The 21,829-nt window shown below is 41.6% G+C and overlaps 1 protein-coding gene across 2 annotated transcripts in view; it reads right to left on the bottom strand.

The window, feature by feature from the left end:
- The window catches only part of CEP78 (centrosomal protein 78), a 30,204-nt gene extending 16,437 nt beyond the window's left edge, over window positions 1-13,767 (bottom strand). For both annotated transcript variants that reach the window (XM_076362871.1, XM_076362872.1), the window contains exons 1-8: window positions 13,680-13,767; window positions 11,073-11,349; window positions 10,674-10,849; window positions 9,974-10,046; window positions 9,331-9,434; window positions 8,374-8,548; window positions 6,240-6,353; window positions 5,924-5,988 (exon numbers count right to left, since the gene is read on the bottom strand). In XM_076362871.1, coding sequence (XP_076218986.1) covers window positions 5,924-5,988; window positions 6,240-6,353; window positions 8,374-8,548; window positions 9,331-9,434; window positions 9,974-10,046; window positions 10,674-10,849; window positions 11,073-11,325 — 960 coding nt within the window. In that variant the 5' untranslated portion in view covers window positions 11,326-11,349; window positions 13,680-13,767. The remainder of the gene's footprint in view (window positions 1-5,923; window positions 5,989-6,239; window positions 6,354-8,373; window positions 8,549-9,330; window positions 9,435-9,973; window positions 10,047-10,673; window positions 10,850-11,072; window positions 11,350-13,679) is intronic.
- Window positions 13,768-21,829: the final 8,062 nt, after the last annotated feature.

Genomic DNA, 21,829 nt, shown 5'->3' with positions numbered 1-21,829 from the left:
TCAGATATATGGAGAACACTGCTAGTTACAGAAAACTTAATAATAAACTGTAAAATTAAGGAAAAACAAAAATCCCACAAAGCCCCAATTCAAACACAGATTCAATGCGAGTCTGAGTGCTACATTATCAGAACGTGTTCCCAGAACACCACTATAATATCCCATCCAATATTTTCCTTTCTCCTGTGCAAAACACTTCTCCTTTTATAGTAAAAAAAAATGGCATCAACCCTATAAAAAGGAAACTCTGGCTTTTGCTTTTCATTCTCAGAAGGCTGGCTTGCTAGGAATGACTGGCTCAGGCCAAAGTTCTCCAGAGTAATATAAGCTTCCCTAATATGATTTTGTATTACCAATAAAGTTAGTATTTTAAAAAATACGAAGTTTAATTTTCACTGCCTGTAATGAAAATTCATCCTTACACAGTAAAAGGCTCCAAACTAAAGACATAGTTATAATCAAAGGCAATTGCTGTACTTCAAACTTCATTTCCTTACAGCAACAGCTCTATTCTTAAGGGTTCCCCTTTCCCCAGTAAAAATGTTATTATTCCAGGTAGATATTCTTAAGTTACACCGTCATTTATTTTTCAGTGTGCATCAAGCTATAGTTGGTACAAAGTCTACCGCTGAAGTAGCCATCAAAGGAAATGCAGTTGATATTAACATAAAGCTTATCTCAGACAGCCCTAAACCCCACATCAGAGTACTAGGAACAGTATGCCAAAGTTATTCCCACCTAGTGCACAGGGAAGATTAAAATGCCATTACTGTGCTCTAACTAACGAAGTTTAGTCCAAGTTTATCATTGGCAAGAAAACATTTTTTTTTTAAACTGGACTGATATAATCCTTGTATAAGTTTTGCTATGTCTACAGCTGGATCCAGCTCCTGAAACAAGTGAATTGTTCATTTTAAACTAAAAAATAGACAGAAAGGGTAAAATTAAATTGCAACCTCCTAAGAGCAAAAGTATCTTTTGTTTTACTACACACATAAAAGAGCAGCTATACTAGGTTAAAGCTAAAGTTCATGTAGCCCAGTAGCCCATCTCTTGTCTAGCTGCCTGCTGCTGTTGTACAACATCTAAGTGTAAAGACAGCAAACATATTAAGACAGTGTTGAAAAATGACTAAGTCCTTCAGCTATGGAAGCAACTTGTTTTATAGACACCTTCAGTGGATTTTTCCTTTAAGTTATTCAGACTCTCTCAGAATCTACACAAACTTTCACCACCTATTACACCCAATCATCTCTATGATCACAATCCACTATACTAGCTACACAGTGCTGCTAAGATAATACAACTTTCCTCTCTTTTAGCTGCCCATCAAATTTAAAGGCATCAATCAGCAGTAGGCAGCCCTTCTTGCAAACTTGAAAACCCAACCCAAAAGGCTAGCACCTACATGCTATTGAAAAGCAAAGAGAAACAACCAGGTTTTATGCAGAACAGGATAGAAGGGCTGCTGTGACTTGTATCCAGTAAGCAAGTGGTGACAGTACATTACAGGCTATTTGTAGCAGCCAAGACATGATCTTTTGTAGTTACAATGGCTTATTATTATGGGGCCATTCAAAAGCCCACCAAACTTCTCTTTGTAAAGCCACACAGCAGCACCTTAATATATTTTCTGCATAAGCAAAACCATGGAGTTGACACAACAGATGCCATGGTGAGATGGTACAGAACGCAGCTCTGCCATTTCTCAGATACACACAAATTCGACACTTCACTGAGTTTTACTCATGAGAATTATGACAGCCTTTGGCAAGATAAAAAGCTGAAACTAGAGGTAGACGAAACTGGAGGCAGTACTAGGGATGATTATCCATGCAACTCTTTAGTTATCTGTGAGTGAGATACAGTATGAGTTAGGCCACTTGCTGCAAGACTAAGCGACAGATTAGTTTCACACAAAAAATTACATCTTACACCTTGTGTTCAAGAAGTCTCTACACATAGGCTAAACTTAGTCCAACTGATTCTTCATTTTCTATCAGTATGAAATCCAGATCTCTATCAACTACAATAGGTAAAAGAAAAAAAAAAATACAACTGCTAAATTAAAGGTACTCAATGACTTTTTTGCCTCGGTCTTCACCAGCAAGTGCTCGAGCCTCACTGCCCAAACTGCAGAAGGCAAAGGCGGGGATTGGGAGAATGAAGAGCCGCCCACTGTGGGAGAAGATCAGGTTCCAGACTAAGGCACCTGAAGGTGCACAAGTCCACGGGACCCAATGAGATCCTGAGGAAACTGGCAGATGAAGTTGCTAAGCCGCTATCCATCGTATTTGAGAAGTCATGGCAGTCTGGTGAAGTTCCCACTGACTGGAAAAGGGGAAACATAAGCCCCATTTTTAAAAAGGGAAAAAAGGAAGACCCAGGGAACTACAGGCCAGTCAGTCTCACCTCTGTGCCTGGGAAGAGCATGGAACAGATCCTCCTGGAAGCTATGCTAAGGCACATGGAGGACAGGGTGGTGATGCGAGACAGCCAGCATGGCTTCACCAAGGGCAAGTCCTGCCTGACTAACCTAGTGGCCTTCTATGATGGAGTGACTACATCAGTGGTCATGGGAAGGGCTACAGATGTCGTCTGTCTGGACCTCTGTCAGGCCTTTGACACGGTCCCCCACAACATCCTTCTCTCTAAACTGGAGAGGTATGGATTTGATGGGTGGGCTGTCCGGTGGGTGAGGAATTGGTTAGATGGTCGCATCCAGAGGGTAGTGGTCAATGGCTCAATGTCCAGATGGAGATTAGTGATGAGTGGCGTCCTGCAGGGGTCTGTATTGGAACCAGTACTGTTTAGTATCTTCATCAATGACATAGACAGTGGGATGGAGTGCACCCTCAGCAAGTTTGCAGATGACACCAAGCTGAATGGTGTGGTCGACACGCCAGAGGGACGGGATGCCATCCAGAGGGACCTGGACAAGCTCGAGAAGTGGGCCTGTGTGAACCTCATGAGGTTCAACAAGGTTGGCCTTGTTGCAAGGCCCTGCACCTGAGTCGGGGCAACCCCCGGTATCAATACAGGCTGGGGGATGAAGGCATTGAGAGCAGCCCTGCCGAGAAGGACTTGTGGGTACTGGTGGATGAAAAGCTGGACATGAGCCAGCAATGTGTGCTCGCAGCCCAGGCGGCCAATCGTATCCTGGGCTGCATCCAAAGAAGCGTGGCCAGCAGGTCGAGGGAGGTGATTCTGCCCCTCTACTCTGCTCTGGTGAGACCCCACCTGGAGTACTGCGTCCAGCTCTGGGGACCTCAGCATAAGAAAGACCTGGACCTGTTGGAGCAGGTCCAGAGGAGGGCCATGAAAATGATCAGGGGGATGGAACACCTCTCCTCTGAAGAAGGGCTGAGAGAGTTGGGGTTGTTCAGCCTAGAGAAGAGAAGGCTTCGGGGAGACCTTATTGCAGCCTATCAGTACTTCAAGGGGGCTTATAAAAAAGATGGCGGCAGACTTTTTAGCAGGGCCTGTTGCGACAGGACAAGGGGGAATGGCTTTAAACTAAAGGGGGGTAGATATAGACTAGATATAAGGAAGAAATTTTTTACGCTGAGGGTGGTGAAACACTGGAAGAGGTTGCCCAGAGAGGTGGTGGATGCCCCATCCCTGGAAACATTCCAGGTCAGGTTGGACAGGGCTCTGAGCAACCTGGTCTAGTTGAAGATGTCCCTGCCCATGGCAGGGGGGTTGGACTAGATGACTTTTAGAGGTCCCTTCCAACCCAAACTATTCTATGATTCTAAATAATTTCATAGATAGATACCCATGTTTTCTCCACTACAAAAAATGGACCAGCACATCCTTTTATAACCTCACAGGTTTGGAGGTAGTACACAGATGACAAAAGGAAGCAATGTAGATGCTAACTAACTGTATTCTGTTTGACAAGCTTAAGCTACAAGAAAGAAACACTGCTTTTTTAAATTTGTAAACTTAGTCTATAATGGATCCTCCATTAAAAAAAAAGGAAAATCTAAAAAGTAACTGAAATGTTCGTATTATGCTAAAACTTGTTAAAAATAGAAAGAATCAGTGTTAGTTACATCCAGAATCTAAAATATGTCATTAGGACTCTCACAAATACACTCTTAAATTGTTTTTACTTGTACGTTACTTTTTTTAAAATCGTATGGCTGAATTTTGAGTACTGACAGAATGAAGAAACAGTCCTTGCAGTTCTTTCTGCAACAGAGCTTTATGACCAACTGTTTGTCTTCATTAATACCTCTGACGATTTACTAATTTAGTCCCTGAGTTTTGACTCCTTAAAAAAAAACACAAAAACCCCCCCCACAAAACAACACACCACCAACACCCACACACAACACAACAAAATCCCTCATGGCTGACTTTCAATATAGAGCACATCAAGACACTACCTCAAAGAAACTCAACTGTTTTTCTTTTCATAATATCCAGGCTTCTGTAACTGAGCTCAAAACCAACTGTAAATCCTAGATTAGGGTAGTAAATGTTTCAGTTTCAAAAGAATATCAACCTCAACATCAAATGTTTGCATCCATCTTGCTACACAGGTGGATTATCCCTTTTTGAGTGTCTGCACTGTTCCCATGATAAACAGCAGATGTTATTTACAACAGCCTACTCACAGAGCTTATGAAATAAAGGATCTAGGCTGCTTTATCTGTGGAAGAAGCAAAGTTACTTAGCAAGCTGGTGGTCAGTGCTTTTTCATTCATATTGTTAAAGAGGTATGAAGAATTACGAGCATCGCCAATAAGACTTAAGATACTGCACTACCTGGATGAATATAAAACAAATGTCTTGAGTTGAGTGATCTCTTAGTATATGAGAGATTCCCCAGTGAGTTGCTTCTTTTCACAGTTCAACTTTCCAATCATCTTGAGCATCTCCAGGCAGATGCTATTTTCATGTGATCCCTGCAACATTTTGCAAGTGTTGATTGCATCTGCCAAGGAGAAAGAGTACTCCTTCACAACCAACCTCAACTTCTTCAAAAAAGTCGTTAAGAGATTAAAGTGGGGAACTGTATTAATCCTCAAGGAATTCTACACACAAACTTCTCAGTTTATTAGATACTCCCTACAGATCCACAGCTCTGACTTTTAAGCCTTTTCAAAACCAAAAGAACAATAAGTTCCAGAACAAGAACTGGGATTGTTGCAGCTCTGTGAAAACAAGAACAAGAGTACACTCATTTGTTTGGTGTCTCCCTTGGGAACTGAATCTGATTTCTGTGTTATAAACAAAAGATTCAGTATTTAAACAGTATATCTAATCATAAATGGTCTAGATATTCAGTTTATGCATGTTATTGCAAACTCTCTATGGACTATTAGATAAAGGTGGCAAGGGGTACTGCACTTTAACTAAACTCTGGTTTCTTAGATGGTTAGTATTGGAAAGGGTAGTCTTGAGTAACTTAAAGAAATCTTAACTATGTAAATTTTTGACAAAAAGTAAGTTTCAAAATAAATTGTTTTAAATTTTAAATTGTGATTTCCTTTACTTTTTAATGAAAAGTTATTATTGCCATGTTAACAAGAAAGACACATGTAGTAGAAAGCCTTCCAGCAGTCCAGCAGCAATATTTACTTAACGTTCCACGGTAATGCCCGAGTATACACACACATTTCCATTTTTCTTTTCATTAAATGGATATCCTGGTTTCATTACGTTACATCTTAAATTACATAAGAAATCGTACAAAATGCCCAATACAATATCATGTTGCTGCTAATGTTTTTAGTTTTTCCCCTTCATAGTGGTTTTTTTGTTTGCTTTTTAAACTGCTTAAGAGTCAGACTTCTGTTTATAACTAGAATAGCTGTTTTAGATTCATTCTGAACAAAGTTGTCCTTTAAAAAAAATACAATGGCAGCTACAAAGAAAACTCCAAACTCACTCCAAAATGCCTAACACATACCTCTGAATTAGCACTATTTCCATTCATAAGAACTCTTTCAATAATGTTTGTCATCATAACGTGATCTAGAATGAATTAAGATATCTTATTAAGAACTTCCTGTATGAGACAAATATTTATGCAAACAAACAGATCATTGAATAAGCGGTACACATTACCTACTCTGTTCCCTTCCCCCATTTTAAAAATGTTTAGCAAAATGCTGTTGCAGGTTTTTTCCTTAAGAGCGGTTTATTTTTCCCCCCCAGAGTTACTGAAAAAAAAAACCCAACAACCCACAAACACAAAGAGGACAAAAGTAGATACAGATACATACCAATTAATGGATTTTTTCTTACATCAAGTACTACTAATGTTGTATTAGTTTGAAGAGCATCTAATAATGACCTTGCTCCGTCATTGGATATTCCACACTGCTGCAAATCAAGTGCTAAAATGTTTAAGGAGGTAAAAAAAAATATTCAGTGGTGTAACCTGTAGTCAATATCTAATACAATTAATACACACCTGCTGAAAACCTCCATTTCATAGAACACGAAGCATGAGAAAAGAGGACATGACAACAACAGCCATGTGTAAAAACAAGAATATTACTTTCAGAGAAGAAAACTAGAAATTTATATCAGTATTATAGATCAACATTAAGAAATAACTACTAAACAACTGCAAAGGAAGGAATATAAAAATAACGGTTAAGTCACTGTTCTTGACAATTCCTAGTAGATATAATATCCCCAGGCACCAATTAATTCAACTGCCCGAGGTAACATCATATGTACAAACACACAACTTATGTCTGAAAAGTCTGATTCAATGCTTCTACAAGTTCATTGCTTGCACACATTAGTAAGCTATGTGGTCACCATGAAATAGTACTATCACGGCTTTGGCATTTATCTCATGTTGTGCATGCAGAGTATCACAGAATGGTTAAGGTTGGACAGGACCTCTGGAGGTCATCTTGCTGAACCCCCCTGCTCAAGCAGGCTCACTTAAAGCCACTTGCCCCATATGTACTATGTCCAGACAGCCCTTAAAGACCTTCAAGGACAAAGACTCCACAGCCTCCCTGGGCAACCTGTGCCAGCGTTTGGCCACCCTCACAGTAAGAAAGTGTTTCCTGATGTTCAGGAGGAACCTCCAGTGTTTCAGTCTGTGCCCACTTCCTCTTGACCTATCACCAGGCACAACTGGTAAGAGCCTGGCTCCATCTTCTTTACAGCCTTCCTTCAGATATTCATACACCTTGATGAGACCTACCCTGAGCCTTCTCTTCTCCAGGCTAAACAGTCCCAGCTCCCTCAGCCTTTCCTGAAATGAGAGTTGCTGTAGTCCCTTCATCATCTTAGTGGCCCTTCGCTGGACTCTTGCCGGTAGCTCCAGCTCTTTCCTGTACAGGGGAGCCCAGGTCTGGCCTCACCAGTGCTGAGTAGAGGGGAAGAATCACCTCCCTCAACCTGCTCACAAGTCTCTGCCTGATGCAGCCCAGGATACCATTAGCCTTCTTTGCCACAAAGGCACTTTGCTGGCTCATGGTCAGCTTGCTGTCCACCAGGACCTCCAGGACCCTTTCTGCAAAGCTGCTTTCCAGCTACACAGCCCCCAGCATGTTCTGGTGCATGGAATTATTCCTGCCCAGGTGCAGGACCTTGCACTGCCTTTTGTTAAACTTCATGAGGTTCCCATCAGCCCATTTCTCCAGCCTGCTGAGGTCCCTCTGGATGGCAGCACATCCCCACCTTCCCAGGGATCCAAGTAAAGCTGACTGGCCTGTAGTTCCCATGCTCCTTCTTCCCAGCCTTCTTGAAGATAGGGTAGAGGGCAGCCTTCTTGCTACCCTCCAGTCCTCAGGCATGCCTCCCAATCACCATGACCCTTCAGAGATTACTGACAGTGGCCTCAAAATGACATCAGCCAGCTCCCTTGGCACTTGTGAATGCATCCCATCAGGGCCTATGGACTTCTGTACGTCCAGTTTGCTTAAGTATTCTCTAATCTGATCCTCTTCCATCAGTATGCACGTTATCTGTACACCTGGCTCAAACTATAAAACAATTTCAACAGGTAAGTATTTGATTCTATGGACAGAATGCTACGACTTGTTTCTCTCTCTCTCTCGTTGTTTGACTTTCCATTACAATTTATTATTATTATTCTACTATTTCAAGTATGAAACTGTTCTTATCTCAACCCATGAGTTTTCTCACTTTTGCTCTTCCCATTCTCTCCCCCATCTCACTGGGGGGGAGCACAGGTGAGCGAGCAGCTGTGTTGTGCTTAGTTGCCGACTGCGGTTAAACCACGACAGAGAAAGAGAAATTTCTTTTGAAAAAAGATTACTCTTTCCTAGCTAATACTGAGTTACTCTTCCAGCTACATTTGCTATAACTGACAATTTTAAGTTTTCTGCCTGCCACTACTGTATCTTAAGAGTCAATATTTCACAATACCTTTTAGCCAAAGGTCCTCTCCTAGACAGTCTGCAAAGGCACTTGCTCCTCTATCTCCAACAAGCATGTTGCAGTTGAAAGTAATCCGCCTCAAGCCGGTCATATAGTCAAGGTCAGGTCTCCTGTAACGCAAGCTTTCAGCCCAAGCTTCACCATGTCTTTTCATTGCCTGGTGCTTTGCAAACAAAGAAGCTGTTACCAAGTGCAAAGGCAAAGCCATTATTGACAACAAGATCACACGTTATCTTTGTTTGTAACTGATGTTTAATGGCTTGAGTGCTGATACAAGAAACACAGTTACACCATTTCTGAGTTTAAGAAATACATGTAATTTTTAAACGTTACAGTTAAGTCATGTTTGTTCTGATCATCCAATTTGCAAAGCAAATTCTTAAAGATGGCTACAAAACATCTTACTACCTTCTTTTGGCAGACAGACACTTTCAACGCATCTTGAATAGGAAATACACACTAGGAAATTATGTGCTTTCATGCAAACCAATGTTAACATTAATTAGAATATTGTACTAGTCACAAGCTTACTAGTCAGTTAATTAGTAGCTTCTAAACTGTAAACTCAATTATTCTTACCCAATGCTTAAGAATAGTTAGGACATTTTTCAAAATTTGTAACAATGAAAGAAGGGCTCCCCAAAACGTGTCAGACATTTACAGCCCTAATCCTCATTTAAAGAAAATATATCGGTCTGAACTGTTATTTGTTTAACTGACGTTTACTAAGAAATACCATATTTAAATCCCACACCAGTAAACTAAGCCACTTCTGCCATACAGAGTCACAAATTTCAGAAGGACTATTCGCATACTTAAATTCAGTATTCATATATGCTGCTCACAAAGTGCTTTGATGGATTTAGAGCTTGAAAGTAAAAGAAAAAAAATCAAATGTATTTAGTTCTTGTGAACGTTTGGTTCGAAGGAAGGTGATTAAATTACCTTTAATACATTTGCTATATGTTCTGCCCCTCGCCATGTGAGGCTACATCCTGTAAAGTTTACATATCTGATAGTAGATGAATTCTTTACACTCTGACAGATTGCTAAAGAAAACAAAAGCATGCATGTTATCTACACACACCACAGCCAGATTATCAGAGCACACTTTTTCACTGCCATATTAAGAAGTTGAATCAGCTTCAATAGGCAAAAGCCTTGACAAAGAACTAGTGTTGAAATACAAAGTCTATTTTAAATACCTTTAAAGTGTTCTAAGATTACGTATTTCTAGTGCAAGTGTTTATCAAAGACTATGTGAACAAGCTAGAACATGTTTTATTTCAGTTTACTTATGTAGACATGAACAAATCAAGAAAGAGTTATCCTCAAATAAGTATTATGATTGCTGTTTTAAATAAAAATATAAACATCATTATAAAGTAGTATGGCTATTTACTAGCATCAAGTGAAGAAATTCCAAGTCTTTAATGTTGTTAAGTCATGTAGAATAAAGTGAAGGTTGTTATTTTAATCACTATAGACAAATTTAAAACAGGAACGGAAATACTGAAAAACTTACTTACCTATTTAAAGGACTAAAAAAGAGAGAAGTATATTTACATGTTTTTGATTCTGAACTTACTTTCTAATCCTCCATCTCCAATTGGACAGTGAGCTAAAGAGACACTCTCCAGAGATGAAGCTGTGGCCAAGCCCTTCAGGATAAAAACAATGTTTGTTAACTGGCTTGAAAAGCAAAAATACAGAGAAAAGACCAAACCACCCAAACTGCTCAGAACTCTTTCTGCTCCCTGCAAGAAACTCTAGAGGGTTCAGAGGAAGGTCAAAACAAGTGAACTTTAAAGCTCAGTTTAAGCTGGTTTATTTCTTTAGCACAGGAGGAGCCGTAGCCTATGGGCAACAAGCAGCAACCTCCTTTCCTAGAAGCCACTCACGAGCAAATTGGAGAGTGTTCCAATAACACAACCTGAAGACCTGTTTTTATCTCCTTGGTGTCCCACAGCTAGTCTTCTGTCACGTACATGCACAGTAGTTTCAGTCACAAGCATAAGTTATACACCCCAAACACATGGCAGAGATGTTGCTAAGAACTTTCTAATAAGCCTTGATGAATCAGGGCAAGGGAAGGTTATGTGATTTTGACAGGTGCAGCAAGACTAGGTTATACTGAGTGTCTCAGCAGAATCATTCATACGATGGATAACACAAAGATATCTTAGAAGAGGAACGTCCTCGTCTGTGACAAATACTTACAAATCAGTTGCTACTTCTCTACGTTCTAAGCATACTTTCCATTTATTTGTATACTAACATATTCTCACCTTTGTTAAAAGTATTAGATCTCTCTCCCTCAGAAGCAAACCCTGCAGTTCTAAACTTTTTAGTGCATCTGATATACTGAGACAGCCTTTGACAGCTTTGCACAGTTGGCCAGTCAAGTCTTTCGATCGAATTGCCGGAATTCTCCTTCTAAAGTAAGTTTTATATCTTTCAACACCTAGTAAACAACAAAAATTACACATCAGTAAAATCCAGTCCCTATTGACTTAAAAGCAATCATAATCATAAACCTTGCTTTTTTGCTGCTTTTCTTAAATAGAAATAATTCCTTAGGTATTACAATTCCTCCCCCCATGTATTCAATCACACAAAAGTTTTATGCAACAAATTCTAACATGCATACATCAACATATTTATCTTTTATAGCCATCACTACAAACCTGATTCTCCAAGGCCCTGTTGATGAAAACTTCTTATTCCAATAGAAGTCAAAGTCTTATTATGCCTAATAGCATTCAGAAGTGGCACCCAATCAGCAGCTTTGATGCGATCTACAATTAGATCAAGAGCACCCTGAGTCAGGTTAGTCTTCACAGCTTTCAGTGGGACAGAGCCTTGAAGAGCACAAAGATGTTCATAATGTGAGTAGAAATCCAGCATGCACTGTCTTCTTATTTTGACTGACTCAATCATTTCTTTTACGTGATAAACGTCTCTCTAAAATGAGGGGAAAAAAAAAAGATATAAACTTTTTCCAATGTATAATTGATTTCGCAACACAGTCTCAATTCAACATGCATACCCAAAACATGAATATGTTCATCCATATTGTATAGCATTTACACGTCTTTGATGTGGCAGCTAAAACATTGATGTCTTGTGATGCTCACTACCTGTGTAAGTACAGCTGAATGAGTAAGGGGATGAAAAAAAAACAACCAACAAACCTGCATTTTTATTCTCCCACACAAATAGGGACACCCAAAACCACAGAAGGACTAATGTTCAAGCACTAACTGCTGTAAAGTTCTGTTTTCCTCTTAAAATTTGATTTTGTAGTGTCAGGGTGTGCAGACTCCTGAAAGCCTTGCACACTCCCCGACCCAACACCAAGGGATACAAATGACTATTCCATAAAGAACTAGTTGTGAGCTTCTCTGCTACTTCAATCACAAGTCTAAATTCTCATAATACAGAATAAACATGTGTTTTCCTAAATATTTTTGCTATTGCATACCTTATATACTTATCCCAGTAAATTTAGGAAAGCAGTTTTCAGGTATAAATTTTTGTTACACATTAGTAGCCATGTAGCAAAACAGTACTAACTCCCAAGTAGAATCTCTAAATACTGCTATGGCACAGCTATTAGAGTAAGTAATTCCACCGGCTCAATAGGAATATTTGTCAGAATATTTAGAGGACCCATTTATTTATCTATTTATTCATTATTCAAGACAGCATTAAGTATTCCACACATGATATAAAACATTGTCCACATTGTGAACATTTTTTCATATTATTAAAGACTAGAAAGCTTCAGCCGATCAGCTGAAACACTCTGTATGTCAACATGGGACATGAATTGCTGGATATGTGCAAGCATGTGAGGACAGCCATTTGTAAGAATATCGTTTAGAAAAAAAAATAATCACATTATTAGTATTTGGATGACTGAAACTGTAATAACAATAGGAATAGGAACTCTAATAATAGTTCCTCTACGTCCTTTTATTTCTTTTAGTTTAGCTCTGATTTACTAGCATTAGATAATGACCACGCTGTGGCCACAGGAAGAGAAATTACTAAATTATAATCCAACACTTCAGCTTCAGAAAGTGACCATCTATTGTAACGCACCACTGACTTTAAGTGATGTATCAATGTGCAACATATTGGCCTTTTATCTCCAGATCTTAAGCAATATTCTTTCACAGTGGCTTTCATTGCAACACCTGAACACCACACTTCTAACTGAAGTAAAGAAAGGAGCTCCTGGCCCTAGCACTGAATTTTAACCCACTTGCAGGTAGAAAGGAAAAGGGCCAAACTAATCAGACCCACAATAACCTCCAATTGAGAAACAACTATGTAAACTAGAACTCTTCTGCATGGAAGTTAGTGCATCTGACACAACCCTAGAACATCTTGACTGGCTCTGAGAATGTACACAGGGGACAATTCTTTACTATCTCTTTCAATACAGAAGCAAGAAGACATCAGATAATACTAGCTGGTTACAAATTAAAGTAAAAAAAGAACCAAAGCACGTAGTAAAACTGAGAAATCCAGTTCCATGCTAAGAGTTTTCAGGAAGCTGTAAGTTTATAGCGATTCAAAAAACAGTTGCGCAAATTTATAGGGGGGCAAAAAAATTCCATGCAAGACCAGTGATCACAGAAACAATGACCATGCCTTACATCCGGAACTGCAAGACATACACAGGAAGCTTAACTATATGTTTACTCTCTGCTTATACACTGTACTAAGCGTGGCCTGGTGGTCTGCCAGGGCTAAACACATTTTATTTGACCTGTTGGACCACTGTATTTAAGTATATAATACAGCATCCACCTGACATACGCAAATAAACAACTCTTGTTATAACTAGGGTAAAATAGTTTTTTTTGTGTTTCACCCTCTCAGTATTGCCACCAACTCTGGGAATTACTTCAGTGCTCCGCTTCCCCAACAAAGTACACCATTAAACCAGCAAGAACTGGGGACTGCGCTGTCCGCCATCAGCTAGGGGGATTCGAGAAGCGCCCGGGGTGAGGGGGGAGCGGGGCGGGAGCAGCGACAGCCGCTCCCTCCAGCCCGGTGCGCCGCCCCGGCTCGGACCGTCCCACCTTCCCGGAACGGGCCTCAGCCAGCCCCTGCGGACTCCCAGCTGGGCCACCAGCACCCTGCCCACTCCTCCATCGCGGAACGGACACGACCGCGCAGGAGTTACCCGCCTTCTCCCCCCTGCCCGGGCCCCAGCCCCCACCCCGAAGCCCACGAGCCGCCGCTGAAGCGCGCCGCCGGCCTCGGCGGTAACCTCGCACCTCCTCCCAAGCCCGCCGGCCACCGCGACCCGTTACAGGAGCCGCCCGCCTCCGCACGGCGCTGAGCCGGTCACGCGCGCGCGGCGGTTTCCCTGGGATCCCAACCGCCGCTGGCCCGCCCGCCGCCACGCGGCGCGCCGGGCTGCCACCCCGATTGGCTGCCACCCCGACCGGCTGCCACCCCGATTGGCTGCCACCCTTCCAGCCTCCTGCCTTCATACGTTCAAAATGGCCGCGCCCGACAGCAGGTCCGCTCCGCCTCGCCCCGCCCCGCCCCGCCCGTCCTGCTCAGGGAGTGCGGGTGCTCGTGCTCTTCGCCGCCGTAACCGTCGCCCCGGCGCGCGAGGGGCGGGGCTTCACCCAGCGCGCGGCCAGCCCCGCGCCGGGACGGCGCGCGCTCACTGGCCACGGCGGGAGGTCGGCCGGTGGCAGCAGCCGCCTCGGCTCCGGTGCGGGGGCGGCCTGCCCGTTCTCGGGGCCCGACCGCCCCGCTTCTGCCGAGCCCCGGCGGCAGGGCCGGGCGCGCCCTTCCTCCCACCTCCTCCCTCCCCCTCCTCCCCTGCAGGCGGGTGCGGGTGTCCGAGCGCAGCCCCGCGACGGAGCGGCCTGACCCCCGCGGGCCGGGCGCAGCCCGCCGCCGGGAGCTGCTCTTCCGCAGTCACATAACCCTAGCCGTCCACCTTGCGGGCGGGTGGCCTGCCTGGCTCCCGCCCGAGGCCGACCGGCACCCGAGGAATCGGTAAGGTACGGTTAGCCATTGCAGTCGTTACTGCCGCGTAAATGCGACTGCTGAGGGCAGGGAAAGTGTAATACGTTCCTTTCTCCCTCATCCCCACGTGAGTGTAGGCTCTCTTCAGACCAGAGCTGGACAGGAGGGATATAAAAACAGCGGAGGTTGTAGACAGGACTCTTACAGCTAAACGGAAACTACTCTTCCCTAAAAAAAACTTTACATGCAGTGCTAGAAGAAAGCAAACATACTGTCCTTCAGTATGTCGTCATACACGCTGCATAGCTTTACCGACAGCAAAGCGTACACAGGAGGAGCTGCACAGATACTGAAACATTTTTAATGGCAGCAGTAGCTGCAGTCAGCTGGTCCCGGCAGTCTGAGGGAGAGTAAACGAATTCCTCTTTCACAGCTACATTTCTCATTGGTTTGCTAGGTTAGTTTACATAGACATCAATTCAGATCAGAGAGTTCTCACTAACATTCAGCGGCGAGCATTACAAGGTGCGCCATTTCGGGCCAAATGACTCAAATGTAGTCCCTCTGCTGATCCTAGAATTTGCAGTTCATTCATGGATAGGGACACCAACTGCTTAAGAAAATGATTATTGTAAGTTGATGACTAAGAGTGATTTGGTTATTTAAAAAGTTACGCTTCTAGTCTGCCTGTAGGCAGCAGGATTTAGATTCTAAAGCTGAGCAAACTCCAGAGAAATTAAACAGGTTACGGCCCCTAGAACACTGTGAGAACACTGTATGTTCACGCAGATGTAATATTACGCACTGTCTTTAACTAACATCGGAAGCAACTGAAGTAGCCTGAGTGCTATCATCAAGTGTGCCAGAACAAGAATTATTTCAGTAAGTCTGAGGTCACCATCCATACAAGTTGTTCCACCATGACATTCTGTGAATCGAACATAAAAGACAAGGGACACAGGGCCATAATCAGCCAAATGGCAACAGCAGTTGTTCATTTCTTGACTGTATGACAAAGTATTTCCGGTGGGTGCCACAGGCTGAACTAAAGCAAAATAAAACTTAAATATTCTCAAGAATACTTGTAAAGATTTGCTGTTTGTGCGACCTCGTTAAATCACTTTTTAACAGGTAGGGAGTTAACGAGTAGGGACTACTTCACTGCTAGTCCACATGCATTTGAATTTTCTCTTTGATTAATATGTCCATAATCACTTTTGCACTTTTTTAAAAATTCCTTTAGTCATCTTATTTCTCTGGACAGTCTTTTCAGTCAGGATTTTGCTCTACAAACTGTCTTTTATCTACAAATCAAAGGTGTAAGATGATAACGACATCTTCTAAAATCACTTAGGGGTGGAATTTTTAGGCATGTCCCTATTTTCTTTAGAAAATTAATCTAATGTGCTTGATACGATATTTCAGAAGTAGTAACTTGGAATTCTATGCATTTTAAGCTATGAAAAATAGAAAGCATCTGTGAAGATTCCAGGAGGGACAGACCTGGTGTTCGCAGACATTATATATTGGAGACTCTCCAGCCTCGCATTTTGTTGTCAATTTCAGTGTCAATTATGTTGTCGACTGTAGAGACTGGGATTTCAAGATGAATTTTGAATCACAGCAGCACTCTCACTGCCATGTAAATGAAGCAAGAAACTTATCTGTATGCAATTGATTAGTCATGTGTTGTGCACCAAGAATAAGCCTGAAATAAAAGCAAGATGAAGAGTGATTAGGCTGTTAATATAGCTCTTGTTATTTTGTGGCGTGTCAAAACTATTATCCATGTTGTTTATTGGATATAGCCTTGAAACAATCACACTCGATCTCTAAAACTGCAGAGTGCATAGATCATAATTAAGTTATAATTAAAAGGGAATTTGTCTTGTCAGTAAGTAGACATCTCCAAAGCTGAAATACATAATATTGCGGAGAACCTGCTGCAAGTTGCTCCCTACCACACTTTGTTTTCTTTAAAAAATAATGCTGAGCGTCCCTTTCCTCAGCATTTGATTCATTGGGTTTGCTTTGCATTGTATTTACTCCTCTGAAGTTTTAAGATTTTTTTTTTTACTTTTTTTTTTTTTAATCGAATTTTGGTACACATGAGACAGATCTGCCAAAAGGGCTGGGTACTGAGGAAGTGTCAAAGGTGTTGTGTGTATGTGAATCATCGTGTAGGCTCTAAATTCAGACTTTACGTGGTAGGCAGCTGTAGTATGTCTAATGATGAATGTACAGTTGATGTCTTATTCTGCATTCTAGTCTTTCATTTGTAGGGTTTTCACAGCCTACAAACTGAAGTAATCCTCTTTTATGGCCACTGTGTGCTTTGAAAATAACAAAGTTTTGGGTCACTGATTGGTTGCTAAAAAATTTAATAAGATATTGTCATTCAAGATTTGTTCTAGATTTCCAGGGAAAAAACCATACGGGCAAGCTATGACCACTTCAACCCAAACCACAGTATTATGTGAACGGGGTATGTACTACACTCTCTCTTATTTTGCAAATGATAAAAAGCTGTATTATCTTCCTGTCATTCAAAAGTATTCCACAGTCTCTTGTGGTCACAGACTTCCAGATAGTTACACTAGTCTCATATATTCAATGTAGAAAGAACAGAAGACAGAAAACAAATGTATTAGAGCATCAAAGTGTGCCACAGTTGAGACTTAACAACATTTATTCAGGACACTAGAGAAGAGGCTGATTCACACTATTAGTACTGACAAAATCCAAATACAATGCATTTTTTTAATAGCTTTTCTTCATTTCTTGCATTTATTCATTGCTGTATAGAGAAGCCCAACTCACTCAGCAATAACAAGACCATTTTTCTGTTTCTTAGTAGCTATCCATGCAGTTAAAGTAGTAGTTTAATATTTTTAAACATGTAATATATATGATATGCTTGTAAAAACATGTATTTTAGGGTACTTAGGTCTTGGAGTAAGCCATTTTGCTGTATTTCTTTTATTCATGTTCAGTCATTGCCTGCATAGCACTTCTGACAATGTTCTGACATTATGAAAGCTATTTACTTGTCTCATTAAAGCATTAAAAAATGAGAGTTGGAATTTTTACTGTACTGTTTTATGTTTTCTCTTTGGCTAGATTTCTCATTTTTATGTAAAATATCCTATATTTTGTAATTGTGACTATAACCATTACTTGCTTTTCCAGTCAGAGACAGTTCCGGTTACCGTTTTAGATCTTCAAAAATATGAAATGATTTGGTGAGATACCAGATGCCTCTGCTCTAGAGAACAGCCCCAAAACAGACCAAATTCTGTCACTTTGGCAAATTATGTCTTCTTCAACAGTCGTCATTTTGCTGAATTTGTTGAACTAATTCTTGTTCTCACTGTTTTCTTCCTGTATCTTTCCAGGCCATATGCTCTTTGGATTGTTTTTTGTTTGTTTGTTTGTTTACTGTATACCAATTCTAATTTTTAATCTGATTTAACACTACAAGCATTTGTCACTCTCACACCATAGCCAATGTTAGCTTTCTTAGAGGCATCAGGGAGAAAAAAAAGAGCTTTGCACTCTACCCTGTCAGTGGGTGGGCAGCAGATACTTTCTCTTGGCTTTATGAGGATGTCTGGCAGGTATCCTGCTTGGTTGGTGTTCTTCCACATTTTCTGTTACTACATAGTATGTGTTAGAGGAACAACTTAACATTTTGCCTTTTTTTTTAAAAAAAACCCTTCTGTTTCTAGCCTTTTAAAGTCTGCTTCCAAGACTAAATAGCTAGCAATTTTCCTCTGTTCTACAGAATGCCAGCTGGCATTGAATCCTAAGTGGCAAACGGACAAAAACAAAATTTCCAGAACTATTTGAAAAAGTTTTAAGAGCTGCTGCTAGGGTAACTCTTCATAGCTTTTGTCCAGAAGCCTGAGAGGATACTTTGTTGCTAGGTGGCAAAGTTCCTCAAGCAAAGATGTATTGGTAGAGCCTGTAAATCTTTTGCTTAGAGCAAGGAGGAAATAATTACTTCATTGTGTCATCATTAGACAGCTTCATCATATTTTTCTTGGAAGCTCATGACTGCATAATGACAAGTGCACAGTGTTATTTATTATTTGCATTATACTGTAACAGGACATGGCACTTTAACACACACAAAACAAAACAAACCACAAAATCTCAATGTCTAACTCAGGGCAGTCCAAAGGCATGTCAAGTAAAAAAAAAAAAGAGTCATTGTTTGTGAATTTTCACAGTAAGGCACACTGAGAGATCCAAAGAGGTATGAAACTTGATATAAAGAAAGAAGTCCTTCTGATAATAAGTAATTGCACAAGAACTCTTGAAACATGGAGTGGGCACTGGAGACTGAAGCAGTGGTAAGGAGATACGCTTTGGACAGCCTGAAAGGAAAGGAGAACGTTGGCCAAGATGGAAGAATAAAATACTTATGGACTAAGGAGAAAAAAAAAATGCTGAGAGTGCAAGGGTAAATATTCTTTGTTTTAGAAATCTTGAGTTGGATATAGGCCAAATAGATTCAGTTCTTTTCTCTCTGCAATAGCCAGCCATGCCATCCATTCCATGAATTAGCACTCATTTTAGTAGACTGGGAGCTCCAAGTCCATGTGATGAAGCCTGAATGCAAAGCAGTTGTTGTTTAGTGGAAATAGGATTTTTTTCCTTTTGTCTACCACAGGCTTGCTTTCTGTTCTCAAAAGCTAGGTTTCTAGCCTGCGGTATAATTTTGTTGTTTCTTTCTATCTCACTGTCAGAAATGTACGGAAAACCTTTTATCTTGTTTTGTCTCTCCACATTCATTGTCTCCCTTTTAAATTTTATTTTTTTTCTATTCTTCAAAATTGCTGTTTAACAAAATCAACCATCTAGGTACAAAAGTTCCTTGACTCTACAAGGAACACTGTAGATACAAACCATGCTGACACTGTTTCTGATGCAGTTTGATGGTATAATGACATAGTGATGCAGGAATTTTTAGCCATTAATTATTTAGTTATTGTATATAGTGCCTGCTCATTTTACATTATCACCTGAAAAGTCTAACAAAGACATTAAGTTTTACTGTGGCACATAGCCTAATGCACTATGCTGTCTGTGGTGTGTTGACCTTGGCTGGCTGCCAGACACCCACCCAGCCGCTCCTTTTCTCCTCCTCAACAAGACAAGAGGAGACAAAATAAGAAGGAAAAGCTTATAGGTTGAGATAAAGACAGGGTGATCGCTTACCCGTTACCATCATGGTCAAAACAGACTCAACTTGGGGAAGGTTAATTTGCTGCCAATTAAAAATAGAGTACGATGGTGAGAATCAAAGACAAAAACTAAAACCACTTTCCTACCCACCCCCCTTCTTCCCAGGCTCAACTTCACTCCTTCACTCCCAACTCTTCTACCTCCTCCACTCCCAAGCGGTGCAGGGGGGATGAGGAATGGGGGTTGTGGTCAGTCCATAACAGCTCCCCTCTGCCGCTCCTTCCTCCTCATGCTGTTCGCCTGCTCTCCCCTCCTACGGGACACAGTCCTTCACGAACTGCTCCAGCATGGGTCCCTTCCACAGGGTGCAGTCCTTCAGGAACAGACTGCTCCAGCATGGGTCCCCCACAGACCGCAGCTCCTGCCAAGAGCCTGCTCCCGTGTGCGCTTTTCATGGGCTGCTGCTTCCCTCAGGGCACGTCCACCTGCTGCAGCGTGGGGTCCTCCAGGAGCTGCAGGGTGAGTATCTGCTCCACTGTGGTCATCCATGGGCTGCAGGGGTACAACCTGCTGCACCATGGTCTTCTCCACGGGCTGCAGGGAAATCTCTGCTCCGGCGCCTGGTGCACCTCCTCCCCTCCTTCTCCACTGACCTTGGTGTCTGCAGGGCTGTCTCTCGCACATTTTCCTTGCTTCTCTCTGCCATGCAGCATTTTTTACCCTTTCCTAAATAGGCTTTCCCCAAGGCGCCACCATCTCGGCTGCTGGGCTCAGCTGTGCCCTGCAGTGGGTTGGTTGGAGCTGGCTGGAACCGGCTGTCCCCGGCATGGGGCAGCCCCGGCCTCTCCTCACAGGGGCCGCCCCACAGGCCCTGCTGCCAGTGCCTGGGCACTGCACCCCGTACACCATACCATAGCCCCTGCCTCAAGAAATGACGTGGCACACAGAAGGGAAAATTCATACGTACGATTATCAGGATAATGTAAGGCACATATGCTTCTTGATCTGGAAAGGTTTTATTCTGAAAACTACACACAAATTAAAAAAAATTTTTTTTTTTACTGGCCATATATTCTTAAAGATAGATATTCAGATAATTATCTGAATAACAGAGGCAAATGCGTACCTGCAGGAACAGTGATCCCAGAGACAATACACAGCAATTGGCAATGATAATGTAATTCTCTCCGAAAGGAAGAGGCTAACTGAGAAAGCAGCTACTGCCCACTCTATTTCTAGCCAGGTCAGAAGAGCAAAGCAAACTTAGAAATACAATGAATGAACAATATGTAAAGTAAATAGCAGTAACAGCCTGATTTTTTATATAAAATGATCTTGACAACAAGGTACGTACAGTTGCCATCACAGTTAGTTCTAAGAGATCGTACTGCTAATGACTGAGTGCATACCCAGAAAAGTACAAGATGAGGAGAATATCCTGCACCAAGTACTAAATAGAAGCTAGATGTTTTTCAAGTGATGGTTTCATAAAAAAAAAAGAGAAAGCAAAGGTGGGAAACTGCATGCAGAGACAGCGTGCAATCCTGAGAAGAGTGGGAGAGTAGTAATGCAGGAACGAATCAAAGCACCTGAAAAGTGTTTCAAGTGAGATGGCTTTTGTTCAGAATATGTAGTTAACATGGCCTCTTCACTGTCACGGCAGGACTTCCTTGTGAAGACTACTTGTGATGCTCACTGACCCAAGATCAACTGCTCTCATCTGAATGTTTCAAAAACTGCTGAGGAAACCCAAGAGAAGGTATGCCTATTTGGAGCTATATTTGCTCAGTAATAGTCTTCCATCAGGTTTCAGTCTTTCTTCACTGTCAGTTTTTCTTTCTAACCTTAGGCTTTACTAATTGAGTCAATTGAGAGACTAGCATTTAATTTTGTGGCAAATCAAGAGCTTTAACATGCAGGATGATGCTTGTTTATCAGACAGGTGACAGTAACCGTTCAACTTTTTTTTTCCTGAGGTCTGGTAATGAGAGATATTCCTTTTTGTGACTCAAATTGATCAAAGTTATTACTCATTTCAATGCTGCTACTGTGATTTACTATAAAAAAGAATGCCTTCCTGTACCACCAGAAAAAGAATGCAAGCGCTATTTAAATCAGCGTGTTCACTGTGTTCACACATTTTCCTGAACAGGGAAAGCTGCAGCATTGGGGATTTACCCAATATTTGTCCAATATTGGACAGCTAATTCTATTGATCCAAATGACTATCTGTCAACTGAGAAAATACGTT

The sequence above is a fragment of the Aptenodytes patagonicus genome, chromosome Z (genome assembly GCF_965638725.1).
Source record: "Aptenodytes patagonicus chromosome Z, bAptPat1.pri.cur, whole genome shotgun sequence".
NCBI lineage: Eukaryota > Metazoa > Chordata > Aves > Sphenisciformes > Spheniscidae > Aptenodytes > Aptenodytes patagonicus.
The sequence above is the reverse complement of the archived record's forward strand: the minus strand, read 5'-3'. Positions and strand labels throughout refer to the sequence as shown.